At 37.1% G+C, this 24,270-nt stretch overlaps 2 protein-coding genes across 2 annotated transcripts; one reads left to right on the forward strand and one right to left on the reverse strand.

The window, feature by feature from the left end:
* Positions 1-1,032: 1,032 nt before the first annotated feature.
* Positions 1,033-13,613, reverse strand: LOC134792199 (dnaJ homolog subfamily A member 1). The gene is made up of 8 exons (XM_063763440.1): positions 13,413-13,613; positions 12,005-12,211; positions 11,569-11,816; positions 11,030-11,188; positions 10,280-10,435; positions 9,526-9,697; positions 8,921-9,048; positions 1,033-3,805 (listed from the first exon to the last, which is right to left on the reverse strand). Exons 2-8 carry the CDS (start codon positions 12,201-12,203, stop codon positions 3,656-3,658), a joined length of 1,212 nt encoding a protein of 403 aa, XP_063619510.1. The 5' UTR covers positions 12,204-12,211; positions 13,413-13,613; the 3' UTR covers positions 1,033-3,655.
* Positions 13,614-20,224: 6,611 nt separating this feature from the next.
* LOC134792200 (uncharacterized) lies at positions 20,225-23,971 on the forward strand. Its single transcript, XM_063763441.1, has one exon. It carries the CDS (start codon positions 20,258-20,260, stop codon positions 23,846-23,848), a length of 3,591 nt encoding a protein of 1,196 aa, XP_063619511.1. The 5' UTR covers positions 20,225-20,257; the 3' UTR covers positions 23,849-23,971.
* Positions 23,972-24,270: the final 299 nt, after the last annotated feature.

Raw genomic sequence — 24,270 nt, forward strand, 5'->3', positions numbered from 1 at the left:
AAAAAATAACCTAAGATTCCAGGCCTATTTCGACTCATTTTTATTTTAAAGATGATAAAATCTTTGCAACCTAATATATGAATAAAATTGTGGTCTGGAGACGCTAAGCCTCATAACTTGGGCGGCATAGATAATACTAAGAAATTTTGTCGCTGAATTTCGACTATAAGCCCAGGCAGAATATTGATAATTAAAATAAGGAGTGGTCAATCCTCCAAGGTCCAGATAATCTGTGGACTCTAATTAAATCAGGCTCGGTAAGCTCACGACACGACAGAGCTTACGATTCCATTCTGAAATAAGCTATGTTTACAATATATATTACTCATAGTGTGAAACAAACAGCCTGCTCAAGGTGTACAAAAGGTCCGTTTAACGGCGCTATGAATATCTAAAAACCTTTGAAGTCTAGGCCTGCTAAGGCAGACTAGAAATAAATACATATGATCCCAATGTAAGAGCAGCTCACAGTTGCATAAATTATATTTGCCTCGAGAGCACTAGTCTTTCAGTTAACATGTTTACGAGTACCTACCTATGTACACGATATGACCAAGGTTACCTACCTATCTAATTATTATATCCCTGACTGCCATGGTATGGGAAATTATAATATTATGTGCTGGCGGTGCTGCACAAGCATGTTTGAAATAAAATATACGAAACTGGCCTAACGGGCGTTTATGAATTATGTATTTTACACCCTTATGTCTGTATTGTGACCCTGGAAGTTTTAAACCACCTGTATCGTAAATGCTCCCATGCACGGATTAAGTTTATTATAAACTACCCATGCCCTAACCTCAAGGGAAAGTGCTTCTATGCACGGACCAGATACTGTTACCACTTAATTCACTTATCATGACTTGACATAGTCTACAGCAACTCGCAACTTCATTTGACTTTTACTCCCTATTTATAACTAGAGGTTAATTTTTTTCAAGTATGTACCAAATTGTGAACTAAATCCGCATATAAAAATGCCAACAGGCAGTAGGATTGCTAGAAAGCATGACCTAAATAAAAAACATGTTTGAGACAAAAACTTTCTTATATTTGTATTACAGGAGTGTATCAATTGGCTATTTTGTTGAGATTAAACATCCGGGCCATTTTATTTAAAGTTGTCCCCTACACTTTTTTTTCAAAATTGGGATTTTTATGTTATTTCTACTCAGAATCACGAGCTCTTTCTATCCTAACAGGAGAAAAAAAGTGTACCAAGGTTTTTTTCCCATTTCGTTACCATTTTTTCATAGACTTTGTATGGCGGCTTCGGAATGGAAAGATCGAAAAATGTATGGAAATCTTGGGACACTTTTTTTCTCCTATTAGGATCAAAAGAGCTCATGATTCTGAGTCGAAATAACATAAAAAAAATCCCAATTTGGAAAAAAAAGTGTAGGGGACAACTTTAAATAAAATGGCCCATCGAATACAGGTTTTTATGACTTAGTCAAACAAATAATTTAATTTGACGTTATAAAAGTCTTGACAATGTTACGTTTTCGTGCTAAACATAAATTAAATATTTATGCATGTTAATACCATGTCAGCTAGGAGCTTAAAATAAAAATAGTACGAACACAATTATCTAAAAAGAGAAAAGAAATAAAAATCACAGTGATGATTACTTCATAGTTACAATTAACTAACGCTAATACAATCACCATAAAGCTAATGGACCTAACATCCCGCCTTAATTATGCTTTTATTACTAAATAATATAAATAGGTAATTCATCTAGCAATAAGAGCTATACTCGTAGTATCGTCGATGTAATACATGAAATAAACTTTATTATTTATTTCAACAAAATCGGTATATTTATAAAAATCGCCACTCACATTAAATACAAAAAAAGGTTATAATGCGCAAATTATAGTAGCTACGATGAGGCTGAAGTAACATTACATGCGATGCCTACAATTAAATATAATCATAAAAGTCATATAGGATAAGGTCCATTGGCGTGGTTGGTACAACAGTACCTCGCAAACTATTAGTCATCTTCTATACCTACGAGTTCCAACTGGGATCTCAAATTCACGCTTCAGTTAAAATTATAATCTTGCGTTCACAATAACTAATTTATTGTTATAATATTTGATTATCTTTTCTAAAAGTCCTGCAGTCTGACAGTTATAACAGAGGGCTAAAATATTGAAAATAGGGCTATCAAAACATGAGTTTTACTGAATTGGTTTTACCTACAAAGATTTTTTTAGAGTCCGGCCAAACTAACTTTGCACCGACTTGAACATGACAAAGTGTGGGCATTTGGTAATTGCAAATGTCATGCAGAGTTAAGGCCGTAACACACTATCGCACCGCACCAAGGTCATTGTGCGACGCACCGATAAAGAGATATCGCTTTCTCGCTCTTACTTATGGGTGCGTCGCACAATGACCTTGGTGCGGTGCGATAGTGTGTTACCACTATTAGGTTAGTCTCTTTCAATTATTATTAAGACAAAATATATGGGTGGTATAAATTGTGTGAACGATTTTTTAACCTTTTGAACGCCAGACGGCGAAGGAATATGCCGTGCCCCGGTGGCCAGGCAACCCGATTATTTAAGCGAAATTGAACTTAACGGAGTCCCGCGTAAGTCCCAATTGCATTGGCGAAGCTGACGGCTGTAGCCGTCGTTGGCGTCCTTGGCAAGATTTTCCGATGACGGCCACGGCCGTCTGTGACTGTCAAAAGGTGAATTAGCGCTCTATTACAACTTATCTAGAGCGGAAGGTTTATTATGGTTGAGTTATAACATGGTAAACGAAAATAAAGCACGTCACATTCGGTCAAGGGTATTGGAAAGTGGCATACACTATGTTGCCGTTATCACGCATTAAACGCTGCCATAGGCTTACTGTAAAGTAACTATAACGATCGACGCATAGTCATCGTATAGAAAGAGCAGGTGTGAAACCCCCCTCAGACATTATTGAATAAACGAGACTCTGCCATGAAGAAGTATTCTTTACTGAGGTATGAAATATATTATAAAGAATATATTTAAAGAAGAAGAATATATTTAAAAGAATTACTCATATTAATACGGTTTTACTCACGTTTATAGTTATTGCGAATGGGTCTCACAACTCTCGGTGCTCGAAAGTGGAAACCTATGTTCACTTTATGGAGTTCACTTGCGTCACTATAAGTATATATTATGCGAAAATTATTCCGTCAGGCTAATCGTCTACATTTTGAATTTAACGGCTAGGACAGTACTGTAGAGTCGATGTTCTTAAAACGTGCAAAAAATGTTTTGTCTCCATCGACACGACAGTAACAAAATCACCGCCAAAAACACGCTAGGTGCGTTTATTTTGTATTAGGAATAGGGCGTTTAGCAAAGAAAGTGTTAAATATATTAAAAAGAGCGAATGAACAGTTTTATTATACTCAAATCGTATAACGGCGACGTCATCTCGTTTAAGCGCCACTTGCACCATTCCACTAGCCCGGGGTTAACCAGTTAAACCTGGAGTTACCATGGTTACCCATACAATTTGACACCAGGTAAACGGTTTAACCGCTTAACCCCAGGATAGTAGGATGGTGCAAGTGGACCTTAGTTAAATATATAACGTGTGAGGTTGGTTCCTCTCGGCCTCGGTATAGCGTATAGCGTAAGGGTAGGCTAGCCTAGCTGGTGGCGCACTGCACTCGGTTCATGCCGGGGTGGTCGTCGTCCTCGTCGTAGGCGGGGCCGGCGTGCGCGCGCCGCCGCCGCGACTCCTGCTCCGGGTCCAAGTCCACCAGGTGGCACTCCTCGGCCAGCTCGGGGATGTCCACCTGCAACGATCATGTAAAGGTTACTTTTTGAACCTAGTGTTTGGAACCACGAGTTTGATTACCGGGTCTGCCCTGGTAAACTTGCGTCATTATAAAATTTTTCTCAAAAATGGACGGCAAAGTCGACTTTGCCGTTTAAAAAATAGGTTGCGAAGCGCGTAGTTTATGGTCAGTCAAAAATTAAAAAGTTAAAAACATTGCAGTCTCGATTTTGGGACTGCAATGTTGCATACAAATTCCATTATTTGTCTAGTTCCAAACTTTTTAAAAGTTGAAATGGCCATATCAAATGAAGGCACAGGCCCATTAAACAGCCAAACAGATGATTAGTACCGCGACTATTTAGCTGTCTCAAATAGGTTGGCGTATTTTCGGCAGAAAAATATACTTCTATTTTTTTTTTCTTGCTGGCTTCGGATTCAATTAAACGGACTCCCAAGGTCGTCCGTTTAAAACGAATCCTCAGCCTGCAAGTAGCTACTTCCGAGCCTCGACAATAATGTACTATTATCTCGCGCTCGGCCTAAAGGGGAAATAACTTTTCAAGACCATTATACCTATATAATGTTAGCTTACTAACTAAGTACATAAGCTTCCTATCCCACAAATATCTACAATGTAAAGCACGCTCGGCCGTAGTATATCCATATTTAAATTGAAAACCTCTATCAACCTTGTTTCGTAAGGAGAGCCTCATGATGAATTAAAAATATATACCTAGGTATCCTAAAAACATCACAAATAATTTAATGAATAACGAAATTAAAAGAAAAAGCGATTACATAAATAAATCCGTTTAAAAAGAATTGAGTACTTTAATATTTTGTTTGTATGCAAGCACAAACAACTTCTCACCCTAAATTATTTTTTTCTAAATTACTTTACCCCATTATTATCTATGTTCGATACTATCTCTGTTGACTCTGTTCCGTCGAGTATAAATATATCGCATTACTATTGAGTTTGCGGTTATTTTCCTGTTTTCCTAATGGTCCAGCGTGTTTTCATAATAAACAAGGGGCGTGGGTGTCGCGGCCTTCGTTGCGTTATTAATAAAAACATAACACACAAACCTATACCTATGGGACAGGAAATAACACTTGTAAAGTGCCGAACAGATATTTTATTTAAATGATACTCTTCAACGGATCACTTCCCACGGATCACAGTCCCATATTGGGATACCCTCCTCCAATTGAGGGGGGATTTATATCTTCCCGGAGGTGTAGGGTTGGAGCCGGTTTAGCTTTATTTGACGTTCATAATTTGTAATATGCCTACTTGAATAATAAACTATCTTTTCTCAAAAATGGACGGCAAAGTCGACTTTGCCGTTTAAAAAATAGGTTGCGAAGCGCGTAGTTTATGGTCAGTCAAAAATTAAAAAGTTAAAAACATTGCAGTCTCGATTTTGGGACTGCAATGTTGCATACAAATTCCATTATTTGTCGAGTTCCAAACTTTTTAAAAGTTGAAATGGCCATATCAAATGAAGGCACAGGCCCATTAAACAGCCAAACAGATGATTAGTACCGCGACTATTTAGCTGTCTCAAATAGGTTGGCGTATTTTCGGCAGAAAAATACACTTCTATTTTTTTATTAAAAAAATAAAAAGGCGGCAAAGCTAATTTTTTCAATTGTTTCTACTTTTTTCTGAGAAAATATACAGGGTGGAAAGGCACGACGATCCTTTCCGGAAATGGGAGATAGTTTAGCCTAAGCTCTATATTTTCTCCATAGAAACTATGTTAATATGGGCAACCGTTTCTAAATTATGACCTTTTAAACATCCACGCAAAAAACTACTTTGTTCTAACCCTAACAGGTGACAGGGTCAATGAACTTACTTGTAAACAATCAGTATTCGACAGGAAATTATGCTAATTTGTTGCCATCTAACCATTTTTAGGTCTGCTTACAGCACGGTAAGAATCATTGCAGGATTTTCGCTTTCTTAGTGGTTCCACTTGTTCAATACTTGAATGAAATAGTTATGTTATTCCTTAATATTAATAATACTAACCACAACATTGTTTACAACGACAGTTCAAATGGTGACATTGACAACCACTCAAAAGTACGCAATCGTCTTATAAATATCTCTGGTTTCCTTGACTGATAAAAAGGTTTTAGTTTCTTAACACGTTTCACAAAATTATTTTCGAATAATTGGAAACTATCTAAAATAATTAAAAATAACAAGTAGGTTGTGTTAGTTGCACCAAATGAACTTGCAAAAATTAAATACTAAGAATAAATCAAGAATAAATACTTCTTCAATACCAAACTAACAAACCTTCTTGCGTGGTAGGAAATAGACAAGACGTCTGATGTTTGAAATTAAATTTTCATTGAACTATACTTATTGAATGTCATATTCTTCAAATAAAAATGTTAGATGCTTGTGGCTATTTAAATTTGTGGGGCTGTGTAAAAGATATGGTATACCAAACCAAACGGAATGTGAAACTGCGGACGAAATGAGACAAAGGCTAATTGGTGCTTTCTGCGGAGGATAAATGACGAAGAGCATACACTATATCGCATGTGCATCGACATACTCGGGTACGGGCTGCGGCGGCGTTGTAATACACGGAGGTACATTTGAACACCGTATGTGAAAAGAAGATAGTATTAAATATTGGAAAAAAGTAATTATCTAAGAAAGTAATAAAATTGTTTGTAATATTTTTGCATGCATTTGATTTATTTGACATTTATGCGTCATTCATACATCATTGCGATACTGTCAACGATCGGAAAAAAGTGTAAAGTCCCGAGCTTTCCCGACGGAGATCCTTAATCTAGCCGTCATGTGCACATGCTATAGGGTTATCACCACAGTTAAAAAGTAGTATTTTTGCAATTTTTATTTTTTACTCAATTAACGATTCTTACCATTACCAATAGTCTCTGTATCACTTAAACGACCTAATACTTCCGGGAAGGATCGTCGTGCCTTTCCACCCTGTATACGTAAGAAAGTTGCTTTTGTAAAATATTTCTATGATATTTATATTTCTTGCACCATTTTTGAGAAAAGCACTATATATGACTCGGCTGGAAGGCTACTTGCTGGCTTCGGATTCAATTAAACGGACTCCCAAGGTCGTCCGTTTAAAACGAATCCTCAGCCTGCAAGTAGCTACTTCCGAGCCTCGACAATAATGTACTATTATCTCCATCTCTTTATCTCAAAAGCTATTAAGTTATCAATTATCATTAAAGTAATGGCACGGTTTGCTCGGCTTCCCTACTTTGTGCTCTACATGTGATGTTGTTGTCGTGTTTGTCGTGTCGTAAATGTCGTAATGTGTACTAATAGTAATATCATGATGGTCTCTCGTATGGGGGCGACGCGTCCGCGTGGCTATGTCCTCTAAATTCCGCAGTCTCGTCACAACAAACGTCATTAACCCAAGTGCTAATTTAAGAAATACAACTCATTGCTGCTTACATAACGTAACAAGTCTAGAAGTTGCATAAAAACGGTAAACAATACTATCATACTGCCCTACTAAGCCAAATAGCGCTATCTCAAAAGAAAATTCATTGCTAACGTTTTAATAGCTGATAGTTCAATTTTCGAAATCATATGTTATTGAGATAGCACTATTCGGCTTAGGATCAGCTTTCAATGTAACCGACAAATGGGTACATTTTGCCTGTTATCGTCACGAATATGACAATGATGTTAGCACGGTGCGGCCTTGCCGGTGACTTGCCTATTAATTAATCAACTGCTGAAGCACTGATTGACAATAAAAATGACGCAATACATTGTAAATCTACGTGTATAAAATTAATTTGCATGTTTATATGTCGCGATTCATACGTAAATCCGATTCATACCTATACATATACACGGTGACTTATATGCAATATTTTAACTCGAAATTTAAGTAAAAAGAGCTGCATAAAAATATTCTATTATTTAGTAAGGTGTATTTGGATTACTGACGACCTGGGGCCGATTGCATAACAAACTACAACTAATATTACAAGCGGAACTCCTTTTCTAATTTCACTTATTAAATAAGGAGTTCCGCTTGTAATATTAGTTGTAGTTTGTTATGCAATCGGCCCCTGGTTAAGGTCGCAGGAGTCCGCTGGATGCGGGTGGCGCAAGACCGGTCATTGTGGCACTCTTTGGGGGAGGCCAATGTCCAGCAGTGGACGTCCTCTGGCTGAAATGATGATGATGTATTTGGATAATTCCAAATACTTCAAACTGTCGGTTATTTTTGTAAGCCACCCACTCATTACCTCATATAAAATCAATATTAAAACCCACTAACACACATAACCCACTTAAAAATGTTAGTGTCTCGCCTCAGCTCTTATGAACCTACCCATGGTATAATAATATACTCCGCCTGGTACTCTATTCCGAGATTCGCGTATGACCTAACTGACACGGGCCTACGTCATCATGCTGTTTACAGGTTCTCAAACTTTAAAATGTGGGAGAATTTTAACCAACGGTGAAAATTATTTTAACGGCATTAATTTTAAGTTCTTCATGTAGAAACATAGTAAAATAAAACAAATCTAATGTATTAAATTAAACTTTATTTATCTATACAAGACAAACGTTTGAAAAACTAATTCACAGTTACACATTAATTACCAAGCTTACGACGTGAAAAGTTTGGAAAACACTGCGACTGCTGACACTGAGCGAGAAGGAAATAACAATTAACACGCGTTCGACAAGGATGACGGTCAGGGCATGAAGTTATCTAGATCCGAATTGTCAAAATGTGACAGCGCTATCCTGTGTTGCCAGTAATGTAAACAGAATTACCCGAACGTCTGAAATTTCTTTCGTGAATCGGAAGATATTGCTAACGAATAATTAAAAATGACGTGTTATTGTAAAATTTAAGATAAAATACATATAAATGAAAATTATAAAATTATAAAGAAATATTTTAACTTATTAACCATAGGTATAATGTACCCATGTAACATGTTATGTTGAAATAAAGTGGCAATGTTATTGTGACGTAGGCCCGTGTCACTCTGGGAATAGAAGACCATGTTTTATTAGACCATGAACCTACCTACACAATATTTTTACAATTTGTATGAAACTAAATTGGAGACTTACCACTGGTCTCGGCGGCAGGCAGTTCTCAAGCGCGGGAATGACTTCGGGGGGAATGTTGCTCGGGAAGTTAACTAGGAACTGGATGATGAGCTGGCCCTTGTCAAACGGGTTTTTGTACATCGGCATGCCTACAATTCAACAAAATAATGAGGTTCAAAAGTTGAAATAGAAAGCACTTCGAGAAAGACAGGGTGTATTCTTGGTATTTTTTCTTCGATTTAATACCTGACTTGGCATTTAATACTCACAAAATCTACCTTTAATGTCCAAATCTGCCGATTGTGCCACTTTTATGGACTCAGTGAATGTGGAAGCGATCCGCACATTTCTTCGCACTGAGTTCCGCGAGTTTTCAGTCTCGTGTCAAAGAGTGTTATTTCACCTGTCCAATTTCTTGGTCCAATGTGTATATACGTCTCACATTTTGCGTAATGAGAGAGTGAGACGCAATGCACATTGGACAGGTGGAATACCACCCAAAGAGAGTGAATACTATACTATCACCACCTTCTCAATTGTTCGGGATTTGTGTTTGTCGGCGGCTTCTGCTCATGATTACCGTACTAAGTTTGCAGTGGGCTTAAAAAGTCTCTCCTTCTACTCACCTTCATTCAGCACACACTTGACCTCGCCATGCTTAGTGACCTCCCCGGGCATGACCGTTATCACAATGTCTCTGTCGTCCAGGGTCCGGATGACCTTCTGGAATCCGCACAGCGATTCCACCAGCTCGATGTTGAGGCGGAGAATGAGATCGTTGCCGGAGCGTTTGAACAACTGGAGTAAAAGAAGGTTAAGGTTTTTTCTTTGATACGATGGATGATGGATCCGAAAAGGCTACATAATAATAGGCTCAATAAAAGTTCATAAACCGGCCGCGGCTACAGCCAATATCAACCTTCGTCCATTACGGCAAGGTTCATAATTACGCGCTGCACATCATAGGCGTGGCATTAATGGTGGACGGAAACACAACACACTAAAGATTAAATTAAATAAAAAGCAAAATACCGCAATTAAAATGTTGAATTTGTATGGTATGGTGTGGTTGGGCTAGAACCTTGATAACACTTGACCACAAAGTACCTACTGGGATTACTAGAATATTATAAGACAAAAACTTGGCATTAGCGAAATATGTATAATAGAGTTGTTTCCAATAGTTAAATTAGCTACGTTCCTATTTATTTGTGTATTTAGTAGCAATTGTAACATTCAACTTTTACGATTCTTACAACCTCTTCCGTCATCCTCGGAACGTCGGAGAAGAAGGAAATGATCCTTAATTTATATGCAATCAAGTTCCATTTTAATGAATTATAAAATGTTTTTTTCTGTTAACCAGTAAATGTAACTTACTTCATGTTCCTTTTCGTCTAAAACGATAATAAGGTCGCCGGCCTCCAGTTCTGGTTCCTGGTCGCCTTCCCCGCTGAACACAATCTTCTGTCCGTCAGTCATGCCCTTGTCCACGTGCACCTCTAGGATTTTGCGGTCCCGCACGGTCTTGCGACCCTGTGAGAGGAATAAATAATTTTAGACAAAGTGTATGAATGAGTACAGACTAGACACCGCGTGGTTAAAAACCCACGGTATTATGGTTAAGATGTTTAACTTGTAATGTTGATGTTTCTTTAATTTTTGAGGTGTGCAAGTGTGTAATACAAGCGTAAATCCATGTTGTTATATTATTCTTGAACCGAATAATTGTATATATTTAAAATGTACTCCATCTTGTAGTTGAGATCTATGTGATGATTATTCAATTGGCAATATAAAATAAGGTATACAATTTTCTATATGCAGCAACATTTTTGGCTCTGCTCCATTCATTTCTAACAGCTTGAAGATATGTAGCGGTTGTTGCCATGTATGCCAATTAGCCTAATTAATAATTATTATCTTTGCGATGTAATTGAAATAGTGCAGGGGTTAATAAACACCGCCTCTTACCCAATAAACATATTCAATTCTGTGACCACATAAAGTAACATTTGTAAATTTTTGGGTGTCCTTTAACTGGTGAATTCTACTGCAAATAGGTCTTAATTCTTTCTTCTCAAAAGTTTGTCTTGGATTAGTGCTAAGAAAAGGAAAAAGTTAAATTACCTGGCAAACCTTGCAGCGGTCCTTAGGGTCGATGATCTCCCGCTGCCCACGGCACTCGCTGCACACCGTCTGGATCTGCTGGATCATGCCCGGAGCCAGCTGCTGGATCTGGACCTGCATGCCGGAGCCACGGCATGTTGGGCATGTTTGGACCGCACCCTGGACAATAGCAACATTGTAAACACATATGTTAAGGTTAAAACATTCTTTATGACGTGACGCCTAAATCAAACTACGTGAGATCTATTTCAGTTAGCGAATTGAGAAATTAAGGATGATTCATCAAACCACATAAAAATGAAATACCTATCATAATTTTGATAAGGACGATAACTCAACTATCCATACCCACTAACCTTCTACATAGAAAATGGACGCTGTTACAATGAAGGTCTGTTGCACTAACAACCAAACAAAGCTGAAAGTTTCCAATCTTCCTATTCAACAAGATTTTGTATACATTATTATCATCAATCACATCACAAGTTTGGTGCAATCAGCCATTTCAGCATTTAAGATTTATTCAATTGTCACTGTACCTTCTTTCCACCGCGGCCCTCACACTTCTCGCAGATAACATTCTTCTGCAGCGCCAGCTTCCTAACAGCACCCCGGTACAGCTCTTCCAGTGTGACGGACAGCTGGTGGATGACGTCCTTGCCCTTCCGTTCGCGCCCGCGCCGGCGGCCGCCGCTGAAGCCCCCACCGAAGAACATGTCGAACAGGTCCATGGGGGAAGAGAAGCCGCCACCGCCACCACCGCCTTCTTTGAGGGCTTGCTCGCCACCTGTACAAGATTATTTATAAGACTAAGTACTTTATTTTTTGGAAATCGTTTCAAAGTGGTGGCAGGTGTAATAATACAAACAAATCCTATGTAGGTACAATTAATAAAACACATTGTTCCTGGCAATAGAGATGCAAATTATCCAGCAGTACAAGACACAAACATTACAGAAATATAACTGTACATACCTTGGTCATAAATTCTCCTCTTGTCTGGATTGGAGAGCACCTCATACGCCTGGGAGATCTGCTTGAACCTCTCCCCCTCATTGGGATTCTTGTCCGGGTGGTATTTGAGTGCTAATTTTCTATATGCCTTCTTAAGCTCATCTGTCGTACAACTGGGTTTCACTCCAAGGATGTCATAAAATGTTGTTTCCTTAACCATTTTTTAATCTGAAATCATATTTGTAACAGAGTTATATCCCCTAAGGATAGACAAGTATGTCAGGATCGTAGCAAGTGGAAATCCGTGGTCTCTGCCTACCCCTCCGGGAAATAGGTGTGATGTATGTATGTATCCCCTAAGGATCTATGAATAAAGTAAACAAAAAATTCGCTTGTTGCTTGACCAATGAGCTGAAACATAATTGTATTTATATAATTATATCATTGATCGGCCACACAACCCATCATGTTTTCTTTTTGTTTATCTGATTCAAATGGATTACACTAGGGTGACTGCTATAGTTATTGGCCAGTATATAGTAATTGGCCACTCTTGATAATAAGATTTCAATTGGCTTGTTTCTTTCTGATTTGTAAGGTGTGGCCAATAACTTTAGGTATTATGATCAATGCAGATTCTTGCAGCTTGAATATTTGAATTGATGTTATATGAGGAGTGTATTTGTTATGTTTTCAACCAATAGGTTTTACTATTGTTTGTCAACACAGCAATGTTGCCATAAAGAGAAAGTTAGGGGCTTTCATTTCTTGCCTACTAGAATCCAACTTTATCAACAGCCCACAACTTTGTGGTATTGGCTAAAATTAACCTCAAATATTTAGTACCCCTGTTTCCAATGACTTTCAATGTAGCTAGATTATACAAAGAAAACCTACAAGTCTATCAGTATTATAAGATTATAACTAGCCAGAGGTTTTGCCATATTCAAGCGGTTATACATACTTATAGCTTGAGATGCATAAAACTTGGGAGTTATATTTGCAGAAAACATATTAAACAGCCAGATAATAAATAGGTACCTATCTACAAGTTCTAATGACACATAATATGCAATCAGCTGATTGCTAAAGATTATGCTCACAGTACAAGTCAATCTCGTTAGAACACGGAATGACTTTGTACGGTTACTATACAATTCTAGAATTCAAATTTATTTCCTTTCTGCAGTCTATTCATCTATTGTTACGCATGTTCAGATTTTGGTTTTAGATACATCGAATACCTAATCTAAATAATAGTACGTAATAGACAACAGCCACTATTTTAGAAACGTGGTTTAGTTTATCCTTTAGTAAGTTACGAATATTGATTAGTTACTGTGGTGGAAAAGAAAATAGCCCGACATTACAACCATCGAAAAAGTTTCATCGATACAATCCAGAATATTATGGCGGTGAATAAACTTACCTTAATTTAACAATTCCAAGTCTAGATTTTAATAAAGATAATAACGATAAGCTACTTGCACTGTGTAAACTTCCAGAAAACGAATCACGAGCGAGCACACCACACACTGTCTCAGTTCCACAGAATACGGTTTGACACCAGTCTGACGCAGTCGAAGTTCAAAAATGACGTAAAATATGCGGAACACTTTATTAAAACCTCGGTACATACATGAGTCGAACGCAAAACGTGCTGTTTCGAGAAAATTCTTGAATTCAAAGATTAGCAAATAAAATTACAAAAACGTAATTTCAAATACTAACTTAATATACTATCTCTTTTACTCCTATAGCGTAGTTCATAGATACTAGCGCTAACGATGACAAGGATTGGTTTAAACATATTGACTCTAAAATTGGTAGGGTAACTTATACCACAGAATAAATAATAGTACTACCGTACCAGGGCTGCCAGTACATAAATCTTGATTATACGATCCAGTGCCCGCAATTATACGAAATTCGATTGCATTATACGAGTACCTAATTAAAAAAACGATTAATTTTAAATCGTTTTTTTTTAAACTGGTGATTTTCGGTTTTCGCGGTAAGCACCCAAAAGTGCGGGGATCTTTCTCTTTTACTCCAATGAAGGCGTAATAAGAGCGACAGAGAAAGATGCCAGCAATTTGCGAACTTGGATTTTCGCGGTTATAGCCCACGTATTTAAGTATTGGCACACTGCTATTTTGAAGCATTGTCAGTAGTTTGACATCGGTGTTTTTTTTCGTATCCAATTATACCGATTGACCAACTATACGTAATAGATACGAAAAAAAATCGAATATAGGAATTTCGTATCCAATTCTACGCAGCCCAGAGGGCTACCGCGAAAACCGAAATTCGCAAATTGCGGGGATTTTTCTCTGTCACTCTAATTACGCCGTCATTGGAGTAAAAGAGAAAGATCCCCGCAATTTGCGAACTTCGATTTCGCGGTTATAGCCCTGTACCCACCCTGTACCGCAGGCTGACGCAACTAGGAACAAAAAAAGGTTTTGTATGGACTATAGTGACCTAGCCATAGCCAAAAAAACAAAATAAAACGTCAGTGCTATTCATCTGTCATGTCAACTGTCAGCCACATTGCTTTGTTGCTTGTCATGGCGGTTCGTAGATTTTACTTACGTATTTCTTGCAATTTCTTTTTTAAAAGCCTTCGTTATTTTCCAAAACAGTCAAACGTGATAAGAGCATACAGTGAGTCTATAGATTTTGTTTAAATGCCACCGAAAACTAAGTTGTTTTAGTGCGAAATATGTGGAAATTGATACACTCGCGAAAATCGCAAAAAAGGAAGTTTATGGCGAAATTTCCATTAGATGAAGACCGGTAAGTATTGCTTTAGATAATTTTAGCCTTATTTTGGTGTAGCAGGCTATAAACACATCGAAAATTAGATATTTCATATCCACTTTCATTGTGAACTAGGGATGTACTACAAGTATCGATACGAAGTATCGATATCGACTGCAGCCTAGTTTTTTATCAATGTAAATAGTAAATAAAATAAAATGAGTGAATTTCCTGGTAACTTGCATACAACATGACTATAATTATTTCTCCGAATATTTTTAGTGGAAATTTATCTATCATCTGTGTATTAATGGAATGGACATTATATTATATATTTTTGGAATCTAGTAATAGGGGATATTACTGCAATGTTCTGCCGCCAGAGTGTAGCACTACCGACTCTAGAAAATTCATAGACTAACTTATACATACTCTGCCTTAAACTGTTTTTTGTCAAATTTTCACAGACTATAAATTATGATATTAATGCATCAAGGCGGTTTGTTAACAAGGGCCTACTGGTAAACGCGAAAATCGAAATTTAGTTATCTGCCTCTTTATCGCTCGAATATGCAAGAGTGGTTCTTGTTTCGCGGTAGACCCCCAGATTGTGACAGATAGTGGTAGTGGCGCTACCTACGCAGAGTTTTGCGTAATATTCCCTATTATTTAAGATCTTAACCTAAAATATAAGAAAATGTATGTGTGTCTGTTTTAATTATTAAATGTTTTCAGATGCAGGCAGTGGGTCAAATAAGTTGTAAAGGAAGACTTAATTTTATTATTCAAGAATATAATATATAAAAAAAACAACGGGTTGCACTCCGGGAGTGCCGGCAGAAGTGAAAACTCACCGACATTGTAACTCAAAATATTAATAACAGGGCCATATAGTGCAATATGTCTGCAGCACTATGTATAATTGAGGTTAACGCCATCGTCGCATTACTTGAAACCCCTAAGCACATCACTGTGGGCACTACTGGTACTACCGTTATATTAATACCAGTTTGAGGGAAACTGACTAGATGGCATTTAAATCAAAAAACAATGACATTGTCCGTCACACATAACATAAGTCACGCTAGCGCCCTGCGCCGCCTACATGAAACAGCAGGCTCAGGCATACATTTTCGCCGTGCGGTAGAAAGAGAGGAGAGACGCCTTACGCGTTACGCCTTACGCTGTCTCGAGTTTATCATTTTTTCCCCACCTCAAAAAGTGCACAGCCCCGCTAAAGAAGTTTTCACTTAATCAACAAACTCACTCAACAAAATCACTTAATCAAAAAACATTTAATCAGGTGAACACACATTTTCCTCTGTTACCTGTGGACCGTCGAACCGTCGGGATGTATTTTAAATTATAAAAAAATACATTTTACATATTTTTATTTTAAGAAATAAAAGTCGTGTTCACATTTAAGTCCAGCCATGTATTAATCCACTCAAAGAACACTATATATAACATACGACTTAAATGTGGACTCGATTCTAACCTGATTTCGAGTACGAAATTTGTTGACAGGGGCCCATGTTTCAACCCTCCCCAATTTATAGATATCGATAAAATTCGCAAGCGTGTAGCATACTACACTATTTAAGTATGTTATGTTGGTACTATTGTTCTTTGACAGTTCTTTGTCGTACATGTTGGTAATGATTGGATAACCAAACATATACACAGACCAATCAAGTCGCTAGTATGGAAGTCCCGTCTCTTTGCTGTACCGTACAGAAACTTTCTTCTGTCAGAAAGGACACTTCCTACAAACCCGAAGTTTGACAGTGGTTCAGGGTCGAATCATGCTAACCCTTTCTAATATATGGCACTATCCCTCGGCTATTTAGGGTTGTCAAAATTCAAGTGATTATCTTATCTGTGGTCTTGCACGCAAACAAGGAGGGCTTACCGGGAAACGCGAAATTCGTCATTTGGTTATCAGCCTCTTTATCGTTCGAATACGCAAGAGTGATAGAGAGGTTCGATAACTAAATTTCGATTTTCTTGTTTCGCGGTATCGCGGTAGACCCCTAGATTGTGACGGATAGTGGTAGTGGCGCCTCGTACGCAGAGTTTCGCGTAATATTCCCTATTACTTGCCTTCGGTCGGCTATGAATGAGGTTTTTCATAAGTTTTTTGCTTTCTTTCATTCTATTTATCGTGAAAGTTGTATAAGTTATATTACATTTTTAATAACCTTGACACCGGTCTGAGTCGGCGTATAATTACAGGTAGGCTTGTTTGGCAGATTTAAACGTAACCTACGATTATTTTTTGTTTTAGTTAGGGTGTTGTAATTTAGGTGTCGTTTAGCCGCTTGTCCACATTTTAATAGGCCTGTTGCAAGTAACAAAGAATCATGGAAATAATGGTTTCAACGAAACATATATGTTAATATGATTCTAAAAAATGGCCCAATCTCAGTATAAACTGAAGGATTATTAATATATTCAATAAAATAAAAGTGCAAAATTCTCCAATCGGCCATTTTTACTGAAACGCCAATCAGAAACGTTCCAAACAGTGACGTCATCAATCCATAACATATTTCTTAGAGCAACATAGACAACCTCATTGACCGAAATCTATACGTGGGCACCAAAGAGTTCGAAAGGTGCAAAAAAAATGTTATTTCGCCACTAAACATTTATTACGTCCAAAAAATATTATTACACGATATAAAGTAGATATCTATTTGTTATTACTTAAATAAAATGCTAAATAATACGATATTTCAACAACAAACATTTTTAATTATTTGGCTGAATGGAACTATCATTGCCATGTTGGCTGTCGTAACTAGAAAAAATGAAAAATTAAAAAGTAAAACCGGCGTTCGGTGATTTTCACTCAAAATGTACATGTATCTAAATAATTCATCTTAAACTGCAACCGTGTGAGAGTTTTTGTGTAAAATGAGTTATTGTGATAAATTTTTGTAATGTATTTATCATCCCTAATCGTAATATATGGTGCTGAATTAACAATATCATTCGGATTCAAGGGAAATTCGTAACTGTAAGTATGTAAACAATATCTACCACCCTACCACCAACTAAATAATGACGTCACAAATGGCATGCGAGGCGTTTTCGCGCGAAGTTTAAACTAGCTATAATAAAATGCAATTATCTATGTTAAATCTTATGAGTATAACTGAAATATAGTGTTTTTCGGAACTAATACAAGTGTACCGACGATATTAAAAGGGTTTTCAAAATTTGTCATCAGGCCTATTGATTCCATTGTGTTACCTATTTTACCCATATTTATTATTTATTCGTATGGCAAAAATACAATCTTTCAAGTAGGTAGGTATATCTATTATAGCAGTACGTGGATCCATTGGGTGACATTGTTTGGTGAACAAGTCCACCGGGTTGGGTTGCCCTGGTACTTGGTGAGTGAGCATTCGCGGATAATAATAATATTATGATCCACGCACATATGAACTTTGGTAACACAGTGGAATTTGTTAAAAGCCGGGTTCCGTACCTCAAAAGGAAAAAACGGAACCCTTATAGGATCACTCATGCGTCTATCCGTTTGTCACAGGCTATTTTCTCAGAAACTACTGGACCAATTAAGTTGAAATTTGGTACACATATTATGTAAATTAGTGACCAAAGATGGACATATTTTTTTATAATTTTAAAATACATAGCTTCGAAGTTATTTAAGAATAAGTTTTTGGCAAAAATTTCATTTTTGGTACAAGCTTTTATGGCTGACTGTACTTTTCTTTCGACAGACAACTAATACTCATCGAGACAATTCCAAAAATCCCCAATACGATTAGGTTGCGTTGTTTCTCAGATCACAGAGTTCCTATGGCCACCTCCTGTCTCCATCATCAGATCAGCTTGATGGTACCATAATATTGCATTGTCATCAGATTTATACATGCATGCAAAATTTCAGATCAATCGGAAACCGGGAAGTGGATCAAATTTAACTTGCAAGATTTGATTACAGACCGACAGACAGACAGACAACGGTCAGTTGAAACTAAATAAAAGCTTGTAAAATAGCCAAAAAATGACCATTCCGCCCTCCTTTATCTCCGAAACTACTGGGTCTAAAATTAAAAAAAAATACACAAAATAGTTCTTTAGTCTTTACCTATAGATGACAGGAAAACCTATTACAAATGTGCAGTCAAGCGTGAGTCGGACTTATGTTCGGAAGCCTAGAAACGCGAGTCCGACTCGCTCTTGGCCGGTTTTTTTTTTTACTTTATCCTACCCATTGTCAATGATCCTACCCTACTATACTATCCATTTAAGTAACTATATAACCATATGTAAACAAGCATATGGCCCGCCTGATGGTAAGCAATCAACTTAGTTAGCCTATGGACGCCTGCAACTCCAGGGCTGTTACATTCGTGTTGCCGACCCTAAGTAGGGATAAACCATTTATAGTCAGATGAAGGTAAATTTTAAGTTATTAATTGACCCTTATTATATGCATATGACACTTGGCTATTTAATGCTAGGCCTTAGCTTCATAAATATAAAGGCCTGGCCAAACACACAGCGCGACGCAGCGCCGCGTGATGCCGACGCGATGCCTGTTCAAACAGGGCGCGCGCGGATCGCGCCGGCCTCACGCTCTCAACACGCCCTCATCGCGCGCGCGAACGCGGCGCTGACGCGCGAGAACGCGGCGCACCGCTCGCTGCCTAACGTTCGATCCGACTGATGTGACCCAGCGCGACGCGGCGGGCCGCCGCGTCCGCGCGGCGCAGCGCTGCGCACCCGCCGCGTGGACGCAAGGAGCCGCGCGGCGCGGGGCGCGACAGAAGCGGGGCGTGATACCGGTGGGACGCAGTCTGTTTGACGTCGGTAATCTGTTAGCATGTGCCGCGGTCGCGCGGCGCGGACGCTGCGCTGCGTCGCGCTGTGTGTTTGGCCAGGCCTTTAGGGTAAATTCATAACTGTCAAAATTTACTTCTTAACTTACACCAAATAGGTACCTACATTACTTTTACTTTAATAGTATTAACTTCTTTACTTAGAGTTAGACCAAGAAAACTCTGCAGCGATTTTGATAGCATACACAGTGCAAGTGTTATTTTAATAAGTACGTCATAATTTCATAGAAGTTTGACGTTTAAAATAACACTTACACTGTGTGTGCTATCAAAATCGTTGCAGACTTTTCTTGGTCTAACTATATACGTATTTAACATAGATATATACAAGTAGGTAGTTAACTTTTGCTCTTTTATTTATCTTTCTTCTTAAGTTAGGACTTTTACAAAATGTATATTAAAAGTAAAATATAAAAACACAAAACAATACAAAAACCTTTTGCTTATTGTTATGTTACCTACATAGTACCCATCAACAAAGACCCTGTTGTGATGAACAACTACATACAAAACTTTACACTGTTGACTGATTTTATTTATAGGTACTTACTTACCTTTAATTTCATTTCTAACTTTTGAGTTCAGTTGAATCTTATTTTTTATATTGCAGGTGTGTGGACTATCAGCCATAATGTTAACTTTTCAAGGTAAGAATCTTTGGGAGAGACAAAAAGAACTCAACTTAAAAGTAAGAGAAGCAGCTCAACAAAAAGTAAATTTCCAAGATGTCAAATCTGCACAGGAATATTCTGATGTCGATAGACTTTTTAAGATAGACCTGGCTTCAAAATATAAAGACACAGATTACTTTATTGATGTGCTGAAATGTGGGGACAGCTTGTACATATCCAGGGCACTCAAATGGGAGTGGATATATGAGGATGCTTACTCTCATATAATCAATCCAGACTATCTACATCACAACATTTTCCCAAGAATGTCTTTTAAAATGAAGATAAAAACTTTGTCAACAATAGCTAAACAAATTAGAGATGAGGCTAGAGCCCAACTTTTCTACGAATACTGCATTAATACAAACATGAAAAATAATGCGTACAAATTTGTAAAGTTTACAAGTGTTTCTTTCAAACAAGAAACACTTCCTGATTTCGTGGAACATGACAGAGATACTCAAAGTCATAAGGACATGATTGGCAATTCGTTGCGTTTAGCTGACGTTTATGGTGCAAAATGTAGAGGCAGCATTTCGGATCTGTCGTATTTGTACTCTGTTAATGATGTCGAGTATCTTAAACTTGTTGAAAAACACACAAAAATAAATGATCACTACTACAATTCCTATAAAGATGATTCTCGTTTCGGCAGAAAACTGTCAAGAAGTATATTAAAGAAACATAAAACGCGGATACTCAATAATCCATTACCATATTTAATGTTACTAAAAAAAAGTGAGTTGATAAAATATAGTTCGTCTGACGACGCAAGGAAATTCGCTGTTGCTCTTCTTCCGAAAGAGGTCGATCGGTTCTGGAGGACGAATTATTATAAAACACACAAACATATACTCGATTTAGTAAAATCTGAGAGCCTTTATGAGTTCATGAAACAAATTTTCTCCGACAAATATCCAAATGAAGACTTTGAAATGACCAAGGAGTTTTATGAGTCGAAGTACTATGACCTTATGACTGTTAAGGAGAGAGAAGCCTGGGCTTTGATGCATATAGAGAACAAAACGGGTGTGATACCTGAAGAGGAGGATTACCGGTGGTATGAGTTTGTGAATTTTCCGCAGGCATTTGAAGAAATAAAGAAGAAAATAAGAATAACTACGAATGCAGATAAAAGATCGAACATGTTGGAAACGTTAATAAAATCAGCAACGTCTCAAAATGAGTTGAACTTACTATTGAGCTACTATTATGAAAGGCATGTCAATGAAAGATCACATCTTAAAAATAAATTCTTAAAAAATGTCACTGAGGTTCATTCAGTATTCGAATTAGACGGTGTATGCTGGGATGCGTTCGATAAACTATTACACAGCCTTGACGTTTATAATTCATGTTCCGGCGGAGAATGGAACGAATTTCTTTGCGATTCCTTAGTATATCACATCATTAACAAAAGAACTCTTTCAAATAACTTCACTCAACATTTAAATAACAGAAGATATTTGGATAGTATAAAAGAACGCTCTGATATGTTATGTGCAGACAAAAAGGATCTTGTGTATAATTATGTATTTCAGTTTTTGACCGACAAAATTAAAGGCTTTGAATTATTGGATTATACCGAGGAAGTAAAAAAACAAGTTCGAGGGTGTCTGGAGTTAATGATAAGATGGAAACGAAACTTCAAAAAGGATGGAGAATTTCCAGAAATTGCTTTAAAATTCATGAAATTAGATTTAGATTCTTTTGATAACATAGTTAATCCAAAATCTGTAACAAAAGAGAAAGATATATCAGAAGGCTTTTTAATAAGATGTTTGAAACAAGACCCAACTGTCATTTTGGAAAACTTTTCATTGATAGAGAAAAAGTTCAAATCGCCGTCTTGTGATTTTAGACTAAATACGGTTTTAAAGAAAATGAAAATATACTTTTCTAATGACTTGGCAAAACAGTATTTAGACTTGTGTAAAACATCTCTGTCAAATATTTCCTCAAAAGATGAAGATGAAAAGTATGGTTTTATATATGATAGAAACGCTATTTTTGCTAATATTTACGCAATATTTCAACTAGGAGATGAGCATACAAAAACCGAGTTTATGGATAAACATGCGCCAACAAACAGTAAAATAGAATACGACAAGATTCACAAATACCTTATGTATACTCAAGAAGCAATTTGCCGACTACACTGTTACTCCCGCCCGCCAGTGCCTCTCGCAAAATCTGCTTTGTATCTGAAAGGAGACTATGTACATTTGTCTAATGACATGTTCAACATGTATCTAATGAAATTAACTCCCATTCCACGGACGGAATTCATCAAGTTTTTATTGGATTCTCCAGTGTCCATTCAGAAGAGGGGATTGCGTTTAGCGTTTCATGCATTTGAAAGTAGTGAATTAAAAGACATCGTTTCTAACGTGTGGAAGAAAACTAAAAATGTGTCCGTACGATGTAACCTCTACAAATCGATTGTGCAGAAGATAAAAAACGAAAAAAAGAAATCTCAATTGGAATTATTTGAACTTCTAAAAGAACTCACAACTCGCATACATCAGGATGACGATGAGGAACTTTTCAAATATTTTACAGGCGACAAAATACCTGAGTATTTAAGGGGTGAATATTTGGAAACTGCCTGGAAAACGGTATTAGCCTTGCCGGAAAACAAGGCAAATATTCAACGCAGAACCGATGTTGCAAAGGCAATGCAATCAAACATCGTTTTGATAGATGAATCGCATGTTGAAGCATTGGTATACGGTCACGTCCGTAAGAGGTTGTCGCAAGAAGAATTGAGGCCAGAAGAAATCTCTCACATAGAACCACTGAATGAAGCGCTGTGGGACTTTGTAGTAGAATATATCGTAAATGTGGATACTGAACTGAAACAAGCAAAGAGTTTAAATGTGGTAAAACTAATAGTAGAAGAATGTTTTAACCATTGGAATGTCACGCACAATACGGAAAACTTCGTTTATCAATTATTTTTTAAGGACTTTGTGAATAAACTTGATTGTATAATTTATTATTACAGAACTACAGACTCAAGTAGGGTGATTCGCATATTCGAATATTTGCTCGAATCTTCTGAAAAAAAGTTTGGGTTAAGAGAAATGTACTCTTACTATTGGGATTGGAAGTTGTCGGTAATAACAAGAACAGTTATAAACGGCAGAGATGAATTCAACAAAGAAGTCCATATTCATTTTGGTTCAGAACTAGGCATGTTTGTAAAATATTTGAAGAAGAGGAATTGCTATTACAATTCATTCTTAAGTAAGATTATGGGGAAAATAAAGCAATTTATACGGATTCTAAATATTCGTAAAACTGAGTCAATAACTGAAAATGACTTGAAGGTCCTTATAGCGTACGGTCTAACTCTTCAGGAAACACTGGAGACGTCGATGCTGGCACTGCATCTGTTGCCTCAGGACCTGACGACTATTTCTGTTGCCGGCAATGAGTTGCAAGAAGTGATCAACACAATAAAAAAACAAGATAACGAAGAACTGAACGCTTTTATGAACGATAAGTTTATATACAGTGATTGCAAATTAAGGAAAATTATGATTTAAGTTGTTTCCAGTGGCAACTGTTGAAAAAAATTTTTGTGGTAACAACTTGCTAACAGTTGGAAATAAAAATAACCCTTGCGGTATTTGAGATTGTGGATACCCAGGACCATCATAGAGTGGTACATGTAATTACACCCACAACCTTCAGTAATTAATTCACAGTGGCCCTGCTAGGTAATAATATACTATCTGGCAGGAGTAAAGGTTTACATGAACGAACATTACAGAAATTACAAGGATTTGTAAATTGAAGCGATCACCAGATCACCACCTACAATATGATTATGTATATTTGTATTTTTATACATTTGTGAGACTAAATAGAGCTTTGCTTTTCAATTATGAAGATATTATTTTTTATTTATTAAGTTTAACTCATCATTTAGTTAATAAGGATAACAAAATACACACACATTGAATAA

This window comes from Cydia splendana, chromosome 7 (genome assembly GCF_910591565.1).
Source record: "Cydia splendana chromosome 7, ilCydSple1.2, whole genome shotgun sequence".
In the NCBI taxonomy this organism is placed as follows: domain Eukaryota; kingdom Metazoa; phylum Arthropoda; class Insecta; order Lepidoptera; family Tortricidae; genus Cydia; species Cydia splendana.

Coding starts and splice junctions, on each gene's coding strand:
- LOC134792199 (XM_063763440.1), bottom strand. CDS start 12,203: ATGGTTAAGGAAACAACATTTTATGACATCCTTGGAGTGAAACCCAGT. Junction 11,817..12,004: donor GAGGAGAATTTATGACCAAG/GTATGTACAGTT, acceptor AATCTTGTACAG/GTGGCGAGCAAGCCCTCAAA. Junction 9,698..10,279: donor TAGACGAAAAGGAACATGAA/GTAAGTTACATT, acceptor CTTTTACTCCAG/TTGTTCAAACGCTCCGGCAA.
- LOC134792200 (XM_063763441.1), top strand. CDS start 20,258: ATGTTAACTTTTCAAGGTAAGAATCTTTGGGAGAGACAAAAAGAACTC.